The 14,554-nt window shown below is 52.9% G+C and overlaps 1 protein-coding gene across 1 annotated transcript in view; it reads left to right on the forward strand.

Annotated features, from left to right (window-relative positions):
* Nucleotides 1-14,554, forward strand: part of MGAT5B (alpha-1,6-mannosylglycoprotein 6-beta-N-acetylglucosaminyltransferase B) — a 68,040-nt gene that overhangs the window by 41,065 nt on the left and 12,421 nt on the right. The window contains exons 9-11 of the mRNA XM_084749583.1: nt 5,216-5,347; nt 6,800-6,933; nt 10,989-11,119. Of these exons, the coding sequence (XP_084605709.1) occupies nt 5,216-5,347; nt 6,800-6,933; nt 10,989-11,119 (397 nt within the window). The remainder of the gene's footprint in view (nt 1-5,215; nt 5,348-6,799; nt 6,934-10,988; nt 11,120-14,554) is intronic.

A 14,554-nucleotide genomic window follows, 5' to 3' on the forward strand; every position in this document is an offset into this window, starting at 1 on the left:
AAAAAAATCTCAGTGCCAAACTGAGGGACCAGCCTAGGGGCCAGCCTGGGCATCCAAGAGCTGAAATGGGTCACCCTCGGGGACAATGGCCACTGAGGGCTGCTGAGACAGTCTGTCCTGGTTCTTGGCAACACGATGTGGGTGAGGGAATCTCAGATCATGCCAAGCATTCACCCAGCCGGGTTATATAAACCTGCCGCTTCTAGCTTCTTCCCAGAGCAACAGCAGCTTGGTAGCTTGGTAGCCAGAGGGCTGAGCATGTGGTTTCCTGGGCTCTCCTGGGAGAGCCACAGTCCTATCCTTAGCCTTCGGCTTGCTTACTAGCAGAGAACGCTGGGGAAGTAGGTGTTAGCCTTCGACAACCCGCCTGCCATGTCTGCCCAGCACGGAGAGATGTTGCTTCCTCAGTTCTTTTTGCATCCCTTGGTCCATGGCCACAGCGGCTAAGGGGCAGCCGGATGTCTCTGAACCTGACTCTCTGCTTCGGTCCTCTGAGCCACTCGTCCTGTGGGAACCTGGTAGTTCTCCTTGGCTGCGGTTCAGGACCCTTTAAGGGTATCTGTGCATGCCGGGTGGTGTGGGGTGTCCAAGGACAGCTGCTTCTCCAGGAGGCAGGAACTGAGGGTGAGCTCTCTGGGATGGCATGAAAAGCCCTGTACTGGACAAAGGATGGCAAGCCGTGCTGGCCGGAGACTGTAATTCCCTAGTGGCAGTTTCCCTGCTTCCTGAGCAACTCAATAGATGTCCAGTGAGGCATCTGGATTTCTTCTTTATGCCACCTGACATTCTGGGACAGGGACAATGACCTGAGCTAGTGATGGGTCATGGGAGAGGGAAGGGCAATGCCATTGATGCTAAGGAGATGGACACAGATCCCAGGAGAGACAGAACACTCAAGTCTGCCTGGCCACAAGTTCCCAGCAGTGCTACCCAACTGGGGACACTGAGCATCCCCCAGGTGCCCTTTAGCACTCGAGTCAAAGGTATGTGAGGGCTTTGTAGAGAATCTTTTATTTATTTATGTATTTATTTTGGTTTTTCAAGACAGGGTTTCTCTGTGTAGCCTTGGCTGTCCTGGAGCCACTTTGTGGACCAGGCTGGCCTCGAACTCACAGAGATCCACCTGCCTCTGCCTCCCAAGTGCTGGGATTAAAGGCGTGCGCCAGCATGCCCGGCCCGAGAATTTTTAAAAAAAAATATTTATTTATTTTATTACATACAGTGTTCTGCCGCTATATACACCTGCACATCAGAAGAAGACACCAGATCTCATTACAGATGGTTGTGAGCCGCCATGTGGTTGCTGGGAATTTAACTCAGGACCCCTGAAAGAGCAGACAGTGCTCTTAACTGCTGAGCCATCTGTCTAGCCCCGAGAATCTTTTCTATTAGATCCTTCCTACACACACACACACACACACATACACACACACACACACACACACACACAGAGAGAGAGAGAGAGAGAGAGAGAGAGAGAGAGAGAGAGAGAGAGAGAAAATAAGAATAGTTTCTCCCCAAATGTGAGCAGTGTCTGGAGATTATTTCTAGCCATGGACCAATGGCACTGAGAAAAACAAAGTGGAGGATCTTAGCTTAGGAGAGACAGTGGAGATGCATCTGAGCGACACAGTACAGGAGCGGAGGCGGACAGCAGGAGGACGCAGGGTCTTGCACAAAGCCACCTGGCGGCTCATGTCCACAGACAGTTTTCGTTGCACCAGAACCCAGCATAAGCCTTCCTACTCTGATCTTCTAGCAGAAAGTGAGGGAGCTGATCCTTGCCCTGTGCTGTCTGCAACCAGCTGGGACTCCCAGGCAGGATGGGACCCTAGTGCCTCTGGGAGGCAGAATTCTGGGAACTGGGCATATGGAGGGGGCAGCTGTCTTAATTATTGTAAAAATGCACATCACATGAAATGTGTTGTCTTAACCATTTTACAGGGTACAGTCTGATGGCTGTAAGTACACTCAGCTTAGTATGCAGCTGTCACTCTCTGCCGTTTTTCAGATCTCTTCCTACAGAATTAAGACTGTTCTCACTATACTGTAGGTCTGTTCCTCCTTCCTCTAGAAGCCGTGCGTGTGCGTGCGCGCGCGTGTGTGTATGTGTGTAAGTAAGTGAGGCTCAAACTCTCAACATCAGCCTTGACAACAAGCACCTTCCCCTGGTGAGCCATCTCGCTAGCCTATCTGCATGTTTAGAGTCCACCCAGGCACGTGGTCCAGGGAACTTCTCTCTGGCCACCAGATTTGGCAGTTTTAAGTGCACCCTTCCAGTGGGGCACCTTTTCCTTGGGAAGCTCTTGAGGTTTTATTTTGTGACTCAAAGTCTGCAGAATAAGAGCTGGTGCTGCGATGCAGGAGCGTCAGGAGAGTGTTCTGGCTGGGGCTGTACAACCTCCAGAGCCACCCCTGGCAGGAGACTGGCAGGCTGACTCCCCCGCCCCCCACCCCATCCGCCCCAAATTCAAGCTCCAGCCAGCCACTTAGTGTAAGATCGCCCATAAAACTGCACTTGAATTACAGGTTATAAACCTACGGCCCCCTGAGCAGCTGACCTTTCTGCTCCCTGGTACCCAGGTGCCTTTGGGAGCAACGATGCCCCGCCCGCTGCCTCCCCTTCAGCGAATCAGGTGAAACCCTGGTCCTTCAGTCCCGGCTGCAGCTTCTCAGCCCCTCCTTCCGGGACAAGGCATGAGGGGACCAGCGTGGGTTTTTCTCCCATACTTCTGCGGTGCTTCTCCAGGTGCACACGGGGCCCTGGCGTCCAAGGGTGCAGGAGCTCCCAGTTGCCGGCGCAAGCTTGGCCTTCCCCCTGGCCTAAGCTAACATGTTCTACTGGGCCGCCACACCTGAACCCCGGGTCACCATATCCGTTGCTTCTCTAGTCCTCTGTCCGGGGAGAGTTCTCTGGTGGATGTTATTGGACAAGATCCTGGACTCAGTGGTGAAATTCCAAAGCTGGCCCGCCCTCCAGGAGCCCATAGTTGAGACAACACGACCTGGGTTAGACATTAGGTATGTCTCCTGGTCCAGATAACACGAAATGGGCAGGAAGCCGGAGGTTTGGTCAAAGTTGTCACTTGACCAAAATAATGGGCAGAGAATGGAGGAGCCTTCTGGTTCCAAGGACACTGGACATCCTCTATTTGGAGCTTTAGCTAATTGTGTGTGTGTGCGCGCGCGCGCGCGCGCTTAGAGCCATAATCTGTGCCTTTCCAGAGAAATGAGCATATCTTTACTGATTTACTATTTAGAAATACAGTAGTCAGAGTGCATTAGTTTAAACAGAACAAGGCTGAGGACCCGAGTTCAGATCCCAGCACTGCACAGTTTCAGGTATTAGGGGGCACGTGGTTGGGGAACTGCACAGCAAGGCAGGTTGCTGGACCTGCCCTTCGTGCCATCATGGCTTTGTAGGGACAGACCCACCCCTGCTGCCACCATATCCATCAGTAACCGAAGCCTTGGCATCTTTTCTTGGCCGTCTTCCGGGCAGGTGCCATCTACATCACCAGAAAGGGGCCACTGTGGGTGGTTTGTCCAGAAGACTGCACCTGCCCCTCCCCCACCCCGGCCTGGGGATGTGCTTGCTGAGCGAGCACAAACAGTACAGTGCATTCTGGGCTGGTACTTTTCCACCTGGCTTGAGTTATTTCAGAGAGCCCGAGACACAACCAGGCAATGGATCCGTCATGGTCCTGTGTCTTTTAATGAATCTGTCCTTGTCAGAACCCATCACCTCTCTGAGCCAAGGTTGCTTATGGTGTGGGCTCCCAGGAGGGCCTTGGGGCCTCTTCCAGAACTCGAGCATCCCAGACACAACCAAAGGAGGCTTTGTCCTGCTCCTGCAGGCAGACAGTGGCCTGGCAAAGGCAAAGGGTGGGACCTCCAGCCCACTAAAAGGCCGCTGTGCACCCCTAGGAGCTGAGACAGGAAGGCAAGGGCTCTAAGCATCCTTGGCATCTTTGAACAGGATTCTGTTTGCTCTCAATGTCTAATCTGGTCCCATCAGCTGGACCTGATACCTGCTCTGTCTGCTCATATCCCCTGTCCCACCCCAGGTCAGTCACTCTTCCTGGGACTCACATAATCCAAGGACCACGGGTCTCCTGGGACACAGGGCCTGGCACCTGTAGTATCCCACAAAATGTGTGTTAAATGGGAGGACCTGAGGAGGTGATGCGTGTGCCAAACTGGCAGAACACTGTTGCTGATGATATTTTGGCCCTGGGCTTTCTTCTCTGGCCCAGTATAAGGAGAAGATGTAGGGGGCCATGGGCAGCTGTGGTCCACTCCCCATCTGACACTGGGGCTCAGTGCAGACTCACTGAATGCTAGAATGTGAAGGGGAGAAACCGGGGCTTCCCAGTCAGCTCCTCAGGGGCCTGGGGGGGGGTGGGTTTATGGGCCGAGAGTTGGGTTCTTAGCAATGATGAAATGGGCAGCTGTGGTGGCTGTGCCAACGCTTAGAGCCTTCTTCTCCAGGCAAACCACTGAGCAGATGGTTGTTCTAGAAGAAGCCACAAGGCTACAACCATGTCCTTCCAGCTCCAGTGAGACGAGATGAGTAACACCCAGGTCCCTGCCACACAACAGAGAATTGCCACCCCTTCCTGACCCAGCCATAGCTACTGGGCCACTGGAGGCAGGCCCTGTCACAGCGTTTGTGAAGCGCCAGGCACAGTCAGGCTCCTGGTCCCAGGGGACTCGGTGCTATGGCCAGCTGGAGCAGGGAGGAGGTCCCCGGAGGTTTGCAGGAGCTGGGTTTGCCATGACATTTGGAATCCTTGGCACTGAGTGAGCTCTAAGGGGGAGTGAACTCTAAGGGGACTCCGAGGGCTTTGGCTCACATTCGTGGTCATCTGTGAAAGCCAGACTTGCTCTCTGAGCGAACTCAGCCCTGAGAGAATTACAGAAATCCCCTTCCCTCTGGCAGGTGACCCAGGCCAGGTGCACTGCTTGGCAAAGTAGCCTGGGTAGATTTCGACACCCACCCTTGCCCCTAGGAAGATGCCCTTATGCCATGAAAAGTCCATACAACTTTCTGGTGCCATCCCATTTGATTCACCTCTGACAGTGTGCCCTCATCAACGTGCCCTTGGGCGGTCTCCCTTTGCCTTCTGTCCTTGGCTGTGAGAACTTGTTTAGGCGCGGGGCTGGTTGGGAATGTGGGTTTCTTGGGACTCAGACTCATGGGCTCTTCTCTCAGTAACTTAGGGGTACCGCCAGGCCGGGGGAACTGCCCGCTCACCGTGCCTCTGCCCTTTGACCTCATCTATACGGATTATCACGGCCTGCAGCAGATGAAACAGCACATGGGGCTGTCCTTCAAGAAGTACCGGTGAGAGGCCCAGGGACCACGGGGACCACAGCTCCTTCCCTCCGGCCAGCCTGCCCAGGGTGGAGCACTGCACAGCCCCCTTTCTTCCTGTCTCGGCCTTTGCTTTCCCTCTCCAACCACTTCCACCCCAAAAGATCCCTGAAACCCTGGAGAGCCTTCCATCCCCCTGTAGAATGGGGGAGGGGAGGCTGAAGCCTTAGGATGGGAGGTGACCTTGATGGAGGGTCCGAGGCATCCCAGGGGGGAAGGAGGGTAGGAAACAGCCCCAGCACCATTGGGGTCAAGGTCTCTGCCATGGAGCCTCGAGTGGGGGAGTTGGCCAATGTTCTTTCCTCAGTGGCCCCCCCAGGATCTAGGGCAAATATGCTGCAACCGGCAGCAGCGGGCTCATTTAGCACCGAGCGCACCGCTGTTTATTCCTACGCTCTAACGCCATCAGCACCCAGTGTGATTTCATTAGAGGAAGGTGACGGCTGGCGTTATTGCTTTTATTATTAATGCGGGCTGTCTGCGCACTGCCATCTTGCCCACCCCACCCCCTCTCCCCCTCCCTGGGAATCAGGAGTCCTGCCGACCTCAGCACTCGGTAAGATTCTGGGTCACCTGGAAGAGCGCTAGGCCCCGGCAGCTTTGTGTGGGGGTGTCTAGGCATGTCAGCACTGCTCCTCAGTAGCCAGCCGGGGTAGGGTTTCTGGAGCCATGGCCTCAGAGGTGACCTGGGCCTAGGTTAGCTGATCCTCCAGCAGCTCTGGGCTTTAGACTTAAAAGCTTACGGGGCGGGGCAGTGGAAGAGGAAAGCCAGAAGTCAGAACCCCTTTTGATTCCTGGGAGAGCCTCCCCTCGCAGAGGAGGCTCGGGGAAGTCTCTCAAGCCCAGGTCCCCAGGATCCCACCAGTGAACACTGTCTTCCTAGTAAATCACGACTTACAAATGACTCTGGACAGTGAAGTGATGCCCCGCCCCCTTCAGATACTACCTCCCTTCCTAGCCTTCCTCCAGTGGAGGTGATGATGGCTTGTCTTCAGGATACCAACCAGGGGCCCTGCAGGCATCAAGAGTGACCATGCAGCCGGCTGTGGTGGGGCACGCCTTTAATCCCAGCACTCAGGGAGGTAGAGGCAGGCAGATCACTGTGAGTTTGAGGCCAGCCACGAGTCCAGGACAACCAAGGCCACACAGAGAAACTCTGTCTCAAAACAACAAAACAAAACAAAACAAAAAAGAGTGACCATGCCATTCTGAGGCAGCTGGCCTGCTCTTCCTGTTGGGGGAGCTGGCGGGAGCCTAAAGCACCTGCTGTAGTCACATAGTGAGGCAGTGCCTAGGTGACTTTCTTGTCAAGTACTGTACTTCCCGGCCTAGCCACAACGTCATCGCAGGGCACCCCTAGCCCAGGGACACACGGAAAGGCATGACCTCAGTCCTGGTTTCCCTGGGGGGGGGGGGGTGCAGGTGCAGAATCCGAGTCATCGACACCTTTGGGACGGAGCCAGCATACAACCATGAGGAATATGCCACACTACACGGCTACCGGACCAACTGGGGTTACTGGAACCTCAACCCCAAGCAGTTCATGACCATGTTCCGTAAGTGCTACTGGGAGAGAAGGGGGTCCCCCTGTATATGCAGGGGTGGGGTCTCCTTGTATGTGTAGGTGTGGGTCTCCCCAACATGTGCAGGGGCGGGGTCTTCCTCCATGTATAGGGGTGGGGTCTTCCTCCATGTATAGGGGCGGGGCTCCCTGTATGTGCAGGGGTGGGGCTCCCCACATATGCAGAGCCCAGCATCCTTCTTCCTGAGCCAGTGAGATGAATGGGCGGGGCAAGCACCTGCCTTCCCCTTGGTTAACAATCACAGAGACTGCAGGTGCGTCCACGGCTGGTGATGACTCAAGCCTGGGCGCTCCCAGAAGCACATAAGTCAGAACAGGGGGCCCAGTGGCCTTCCAGAAACGTCCAGACCCAACCAGAGGAACTGGAAGAGGGTGGGGCAAAGAAAATATGGGCCTTTCTACCCAAAGGGGTGGTAACTAAGCAGGTGGGTGAGCTTGAAGGTTCTGGAAACATGGGAGCCTGAAGGAGAGGAACTCCTCGGAAGCAGGGTGTCAGCCAATTGTACTTTGTTTTTTACTTCCGGTGCTGGGGATCACACCTGGGGCCTTGTGCATGTTAGGCAGGCTACATCCACAGCCTCCCCTGCTTTTAAATTTTTGAGATCGGGTCTCAATATGTACCCCAGTCTGACTTTGAACTCATGCTTTAGCCTGTCAAGTGCTAGGATTTCAGTCGCATGTGGTTCTTATTTGAGGGTCTATCTGGTATCACTTAAAATATCTTTTATTACATTTATTTATTTATTTATTTATTTATTTGTGCATATGGGGGGCATGGCAGTGGAGCACACACATGCTGTGGCAAGTGTGTGGCAGTCAGAGTACAACTTGCAGGAATCCATTCTTCCCTTCTGTCCTGTGAGTCCCTGGGATCGAACTCGGGCTATCAGGCTTGGCGGCAGGTACCTCCTCCACCCTGAGCCATCTTACTGGCCCTCAGCTGTCACTCTTAATTGTAGTCCACTGCTGCTGTAAGCGGAGCAGCATTGTAAGCGGAGCAGCATTGTAAGCATCTAATTTGTGGCACTTCAGGGGCTCAAGGCCAGAAAGCCAGATAAGCCGCCTCGTTAGAATTGTGTATAAATTAAGAGCAGAGTGGGTTCTGCAGCACCCAGGGACTTGCAGAGGATATGATCTTTATTCAAGGCATCAAACTCGTGACATTTCTGTCAGCAGCTTAGGTTCGGGCTGTGCTGGGCAGAGATGAGATATCATAGTCAGCGAGTAATGGCTTTATTAGCTCCCAGAAGGGTAGGACAATTCCTGCAGCCCACGGAGTCTAGATGAGGGACCAGAGAGGCATGGCAACCTGCCTGCAGACACACAGCTCTGTGGACACCACTCTTTGCTGGGGGAGCCCATTTGGAAGTCTGTGAGGTCCCAAGGAGGGGGTGTGTGGTTCTGCTATGCTGTGTCACGGGGTATGAAAAGATATAAAGAGGGGCAGGGGCCGTTGGGGAGCATTTGAGTGTTGAGTGATGAGCCACTTAGGAGGCCCAGGTATGGAGACGATGAGAGGCCTGGGGGACCAGGCTGGGCCTTTGAGGGCAGAGTGTACTGGCCGACTGCAGATGGAGTAGGTGGAGGTCAGCGGGGGACAGAAGGTGGGCTAAGAGGCCTCTGTCTGAACCTGAGAAGCACTTTGGGGAGGCAGAGGCAGGCAGATCTCTGAGTTCAAGGCCAGCCTGATCTACAGAGAGAGTTCCAGGACAGCCAAACCAAGATGACCCTACCAAGTAAAGGAGCTTGCCACCAAGCCTGGTGACCTGAGTCAATCCGAGTCCCACACTGTGGAAGAAGAGAATCAAGGCCCACAAACTGACCTCCATCCATGCATCATAGCGCGCATACACACACACACACACACACACACACACACACACACACACCAAGTTAATTAATTAATTAATTAATTAATGCTATAAAACATTTTAAAAGAATCTACATGAGAAAATTAAGATTTGTCCCACGGCAGAGCTTATTGTAAATGGAGTGACAGATGTGGCGTGCTCCCACTAATCTGCCTGAGCCCTAATCAAATGTTTCTTCTTTTTTTCCCCATTGCTTCTACTCTCCCCTCATCTTCTGTTTCAAACATAGTGGGCTTCCTGACCTCATGATTATTCTGGTTTTGTTGTTGTTGTTGTTGTTGTTGTTTTTTAGGGTTTGAGACAGAGTCTTATATAGCCCAGACTGTCTCTCTTTCCCCCTTCTGGCCTAACCTTCACCTGCCTTGAGCTCTTTGCTTAATTGTCCCTGTTATTTTAATTGGTCACCATGCTTTCTTGTCCATTCACACTGACTGATTCAGCTAATTGTATTCTAAATCTGTCCCTTCTGGTGGAGTGCAGGGCAGTCCTGATGTGTCCTCAGCTGCTGAGGAGAAGGGAGGCAGCCAGCCCAGCTGGAGGTGGGTGGGAGGGAGGCATCCAGGCATCCATCCATTCAGAGGGTCTGGCTGCCTTTCTGTGGTGGTGGTGGTGGTGTGCTTCTAAAGTTGAGAGGAGCCTAGGAGACGGTGGAAGTGCTCTGTCCTCACTGCCCACACAGACAAAGCTCTGGGCCTCAGGGCAGGGCTCAGCCTCATCTCCTAAAGCCAAGAGAAGGCACCCTGGGTCTATTCTGCAGCCAGCCTAGGGCCACGAGCGTTCCCAGGCATGGGAGGCATCAGGAGCTAGGCATGTGGCTCGCTTGGCAAGGTGCTTACATAGCGTGCACAAAACCCCGGCTTCAAGGATCACATAAACAGGCCATAGCTGCACACACCTAGAGTTCCAGCAGTTAGGTGGAGGCAGGAGACTCAGAACTTCTGAGCTATCCTCAGGTACCAGGAGGAAGAGGAGGAGTGTCGATGACAGCCTAAGGTGCACCAGATGTGAACCGTCAAGGATGGGTGGGGATGCCACACTGGGTCTGGTTAGCACACCTCTCCCTGGTGAGGGAAACTAAGGTGTGGATCGTAGGCATCCGGGGTAGGAATTGGCGGTGTCCCAGGAGACTGAGCATGCCTTGCTTGCGGCCAGCACTCACCAGGGCTCTGCTCACACAGGAAGGCGGTGGCCTTTGCAGCCAGCACTCACCAGGGCTCTGCTCACACAGGAAGGCGGTGGCCTTTGCAGCCAGCACTCACCAGGGCTCTGCTCACACAGGAAGGCGGTGGCCTCTGGAAACACTTGGTTGCAGGGTTCTAGCAACTCCCAGGATGGCTGCCTGAGCCGGCAGACCCATGGGAGTGGAGCAAGAGAGGAGACGGTGATTAGTTATCAAGATGGGCATGTTTACCCACACCTGACCACAGCCGGACTGTTGCAGTAGGAGGGATTTCCTCATTAACCTAAAAGACACCTTAAAAAAAAAAAGTTAAAATTTAAAAAGCGTTAATTAAATAAGGAGAGAGCCCTTTTGATTATATAATCTGTTAGGCAAATCATGCAGTGAGTAATCTCTTAACAACAATGCAATAATGATGCTTTTCTGAAGATCCAAGTAAATAACAAATGAATTATTAAAAAGATAAAACTCCCTTTGCTCCCAAGAGACAGAAAGGAAGTCAGGCCTTGCTCTGCCTGGGCTGGGTTCTGGAAGAGAATTAGGAGATATTTATCTCAATACTCTGTTGTCCATGGAAGGCCAGTGGACCCCTGAGCGGCTCCTGGGGCAAGGAAAGGGAGTGGGAACCCGGTGGGATTTTCTCTCTCAGAAAAGGAAGGAGCTTAGTCCAGGCAGAGCAAAGGTACAGCAGCTGTAAAGGTTGGAAAGTGTGACACAGAAGGTGCCCTGGCTGCGTGCACTGAGGTGAGCTGGGAACCTAGTGAGAGGGGCGTGGCCTGAGTGAGGGGGCGTGGCCTGAGGGGACCCAAGTCAGAGAGGATTGTTCTAGAGAAAAGAGTTTGCCAAAAGAGGTTTGGAACCAGGGGGTGGCTGTCAATGTGCTAGTGGGTAGAGGGGCTGGGTTAGGTGGACCTCCCTGTGAGGGCCGCTGCTTAGACATGTGATAACCCCTCTTCCCCCTCTGCGATTGGGCTGTAGCTCACACCCCAGACAACTCCTTCATGGGCTTTGTGTCTGAGGAGCTCAATGAGACTGAGAAGCAGCTCATCAAGGATGGCAAGGCCAGTGACATGGCGGTGGTGTACGGCAAGGAGGCGAGTATCTGGAAGGTGAGCCCCGGCAGACCCACTGCCAACCGTGGTGGCCCCAACACAGGCCATGCTGATGAAGCCACTGTGCCTGCCATGCCTACATAAGCGCAGGCCACACCCATTCTGCCACAAGCCACGCCCACTGCACTGCCAGCGCAGGCCACACCCACCGCATCTGGTTCTACCGCAGCTGTGAAGGTCCCAGCCTCACAATTACAAGACTTGTCCCAGCCTTTGCAGCCCACGCCTGAAGGTGCAGGCATGGGTGTGTAGGTCCAGAATGCAGCTCCCACCTACAGCACTGCAGCCTACAAGATGGACTGTACGTATTGCTAAATGGTTCCAGGTGGTCCCTAACAAGATGGCGGCGGTCCCCCTCAGCCCCTGGACTGTTCCCAGTGACCTAGATGGTTGCTTTGTGGAAGACTCTGAGGAAACCCTCCACTCCCACCTCTAGGAACTAACGAATGACGTGAACCTCACCGACAGGCTTAAGCTAGAGTGGAGCTTGGTGGGATAAGAGGCAGAGGTAGGGCTAGCTTAGAAGATTCCACCTTCAGCCGGGCGGTGGTGGCACACACCTTTAATCCCAGCACTCGGGAGACAGAGGCAGGCGGATCGCTGTGAGTTCAAGACCAGCCCGGTCTACAAAGTGAGTCCAGGACAGTCAAAGCTCCACAGAGAGACTCCACCTTCCAGCTTGGGTCCCCTATCCTGGGAAACTTGTGAGGGGGTGACGCCTGCTTCTGGTCACTAACCTGCTCTCTCTCTCTTCCCTGTGCTCCCTGGCGGTGAGGCAGCTCCAGGTACGGAACAGAACCCTTCCTGCGCATGCCTGAGGGTGTGTCCTTGACTCTAGCATTAGCCCCATGGAAGTATAGGGGGGAGGGGAGGGGGACAGCAGGGTCAAATAAACAGGATGACAAGTTCAAGGTTGTCCCAGGGTACATAGGCAGTGTCCTGGGTCAAGGTTTGTGACGTGGCTGTCTTATTTGAAAATTCTTACGCCATATTGGGTAGGATTAGATCAGCTGTCACAGGACTGTGGTGACCCGACAAGATGGGTGTCTGTCACAGTTTAAGGAGGTGGCCAGGCTGAGGCACAACGTCCCTTGGTAACATCCCATGGTCCCTTGGTCTTCACCCTGAGGCTGCCGCAGGCTCAGGATGGCCACAAACATCTGGTTTTCAGAGACACATCCCAGTCAGTTAGGCAGGAGGCGGGGAGGGGTGGGACAGCCCAGATCAACCCTGTTCAGCCAAAGAAACAGCATCTTCCCAATGTCTGCATCAGAAGGCCCTGTCTCCCTGGGGCAGGTGCCAGGGAGACAGCAGATCACCTTGTCTCATGCAGAAGCTAGCATCCCACCAGGTGTCTGGGATTTCTCGAGGATGGGTGTCCATGCACATGTGTGTCCCTGCATGCGTGCATGCGTGCATATGGTGCTGTGTGTGTTGTGCTAAGCAGGCCTATCTTGTCTCCTTTTCCCAGAATTGCTGGAGTGCTATGGCGTTGGGCAAGTTTGATTATAGAGCTTACAAGGAGCAGGGAACAGAGTGCGGGGTGCGGCAGGATGAGGTCAGGCATCTAGCAGGCCCCAGAGAAAGCATGCCTGTACAGCAGGCAACCCAGACAGTCAGTGGCAGGCAGAGGACAAATGGTGACATGAACTCAGCCAGAGTCATCACGGCTCTCTGAGAGCAGAGAGAAATCCCGATGGATGACAGACAGGTGGGGGAGCACAAATGCACAACAGGCACATGTTTATGGAGTGTGTGTGTGTGTGTGTGTGTGTGTGTGTGTGTGTGTGTGTGTGTTTGCACGTGCAGAGGTCAGAGGACAGTTTTCAGGAAACAGGTCTGGCCTTCCATCCTGTGGGTCCCAGGAATTGAACTCAAGTTGCAGGCTTGACTGCAAGCCCCCTTTACCCACTGAGCCATCTTGCAGGCCCAATGTTGACCACCTCCCTTCACCTGACCGCTTCTTTGCCATCGCCTGTGTCTCCAAAGAGAGCAACCTGCATCCTTGCTTTACCAGGGCCCAATGTAAGCAAGCACTTTTACTTTTTCTTGGGTAATAAGAGACCCTAATCCTGCCTTAATTTCACCTTGCTCCTGCCAGCTGTTTTGTACCCACAACACACCCAGTTGTTTTATATAGAGTCGGGAATTCACTGAGGTTTACTGCATGTCTTTCCTTACCTCATCTCAGGTCCTTTGTCTGTGATCTTTCTGGAATTACTGCCCCTGTTTTCATTTTCTTTTTCTTTTTCCGTTTGCTTACTTACTTCGTATGTGCTGAAGAGCACTGCTGGAGGTCAGAGGGCGATTGGCTGGAGTTGTTCTCCTGTCATATGGGTCACTGGACTTGAACTCAGGTCAACTCAAGTTGTCAGGCTTGATGGCAAGTGACATTGCTGGCTGAGCCATCTCACCAGCTCTTCACTTGTGTTGCTGGAGGCCATATTTTGCTGTGCACAGAATCCCAGCTTGGTGTCTTCACCTCGGTGTCATAAAAGCATCTTACCCCCTCCCCACTCCCTTTGGTTCTGCTCATAAACTAGCCGCAAGGCTTAGCGCTGCCCCCAGCAGGCAGTTTGCTTTTTCTCTTTCTCTGCTTTACCTCAGCAGGTTTGACTCTCAACCATCTCACTGTGGTTCTGCTGCCTTTGGCTTTCTTTTTCACCTATATGGAGTTCATAGATCTTTTTGAACCTTGTTCTTTAATCTGTCACAAGTTTTTTAAGAAAATCTTCCCTTGTTACCTCTCTAAATATTGTTTTGGGGCTGGCTATAGTTCTCCCTACTGTGCAAAAAAGGGGCCTGGAGAAATGGCTCAGAGGTTAAAAGCACTGGCTGCTCTTCCAAAGGGCCCTTGTTCAACTCCCAACACCCCTATGGCAGCTCACTGCTGTCTGTAACTCTGGTTCCAGGGAATCTGCTACCCTCACATAGACATGCATACAAGCAAAACACCAATGTTCATAAACACCAATAAAAACCTAGAATAAATGAATATTGCTTTGGCCCCATTGGACTCCATTCACAAATATATTAGAACATTGCTGTTTCCTTCCTTCCCTCTTTAAAAAAAAAATATATATATATATATATATATATTTTTTTGTTGTTGTTTGTTTCTTTTTGTTTGTTGTTGTTTTCTTCCCTCTTATCTTCCATTTTGGCTTTAGTCATTGTTGTTGTTGTTGTTTAGACACAATCTCCCAGTCCCGACTGTCTTGGAGCTCCCTAAGCAAACCAGGCTGGCCTCAAACTCACAGAGATCTGCCTGCCTCTGCCTCCTGAGTGCTGGGACCAAAGGTGTGTGACACCAGGTCTGGTTGTTTCTGCTTTAGCTTTAATGGAAGTTTACACAGAGCAAACATTATTCGTTTTGTTGGGTTTTCTGAAGACAGAGTCTTGCTGTGTCTCCCAAGGGTCCTTGAACTTACC

Source organism: Acomys minous, assembly GCF_964271855.1.
Source record: "Acomys minous genome assembly, chromosome: 12".
Taxonomy (NCBI): Eukaryota; Metazoa; Chordata; class Mammalia; order Rodentia; family Muridae; genus Acomys; species Acomys minous.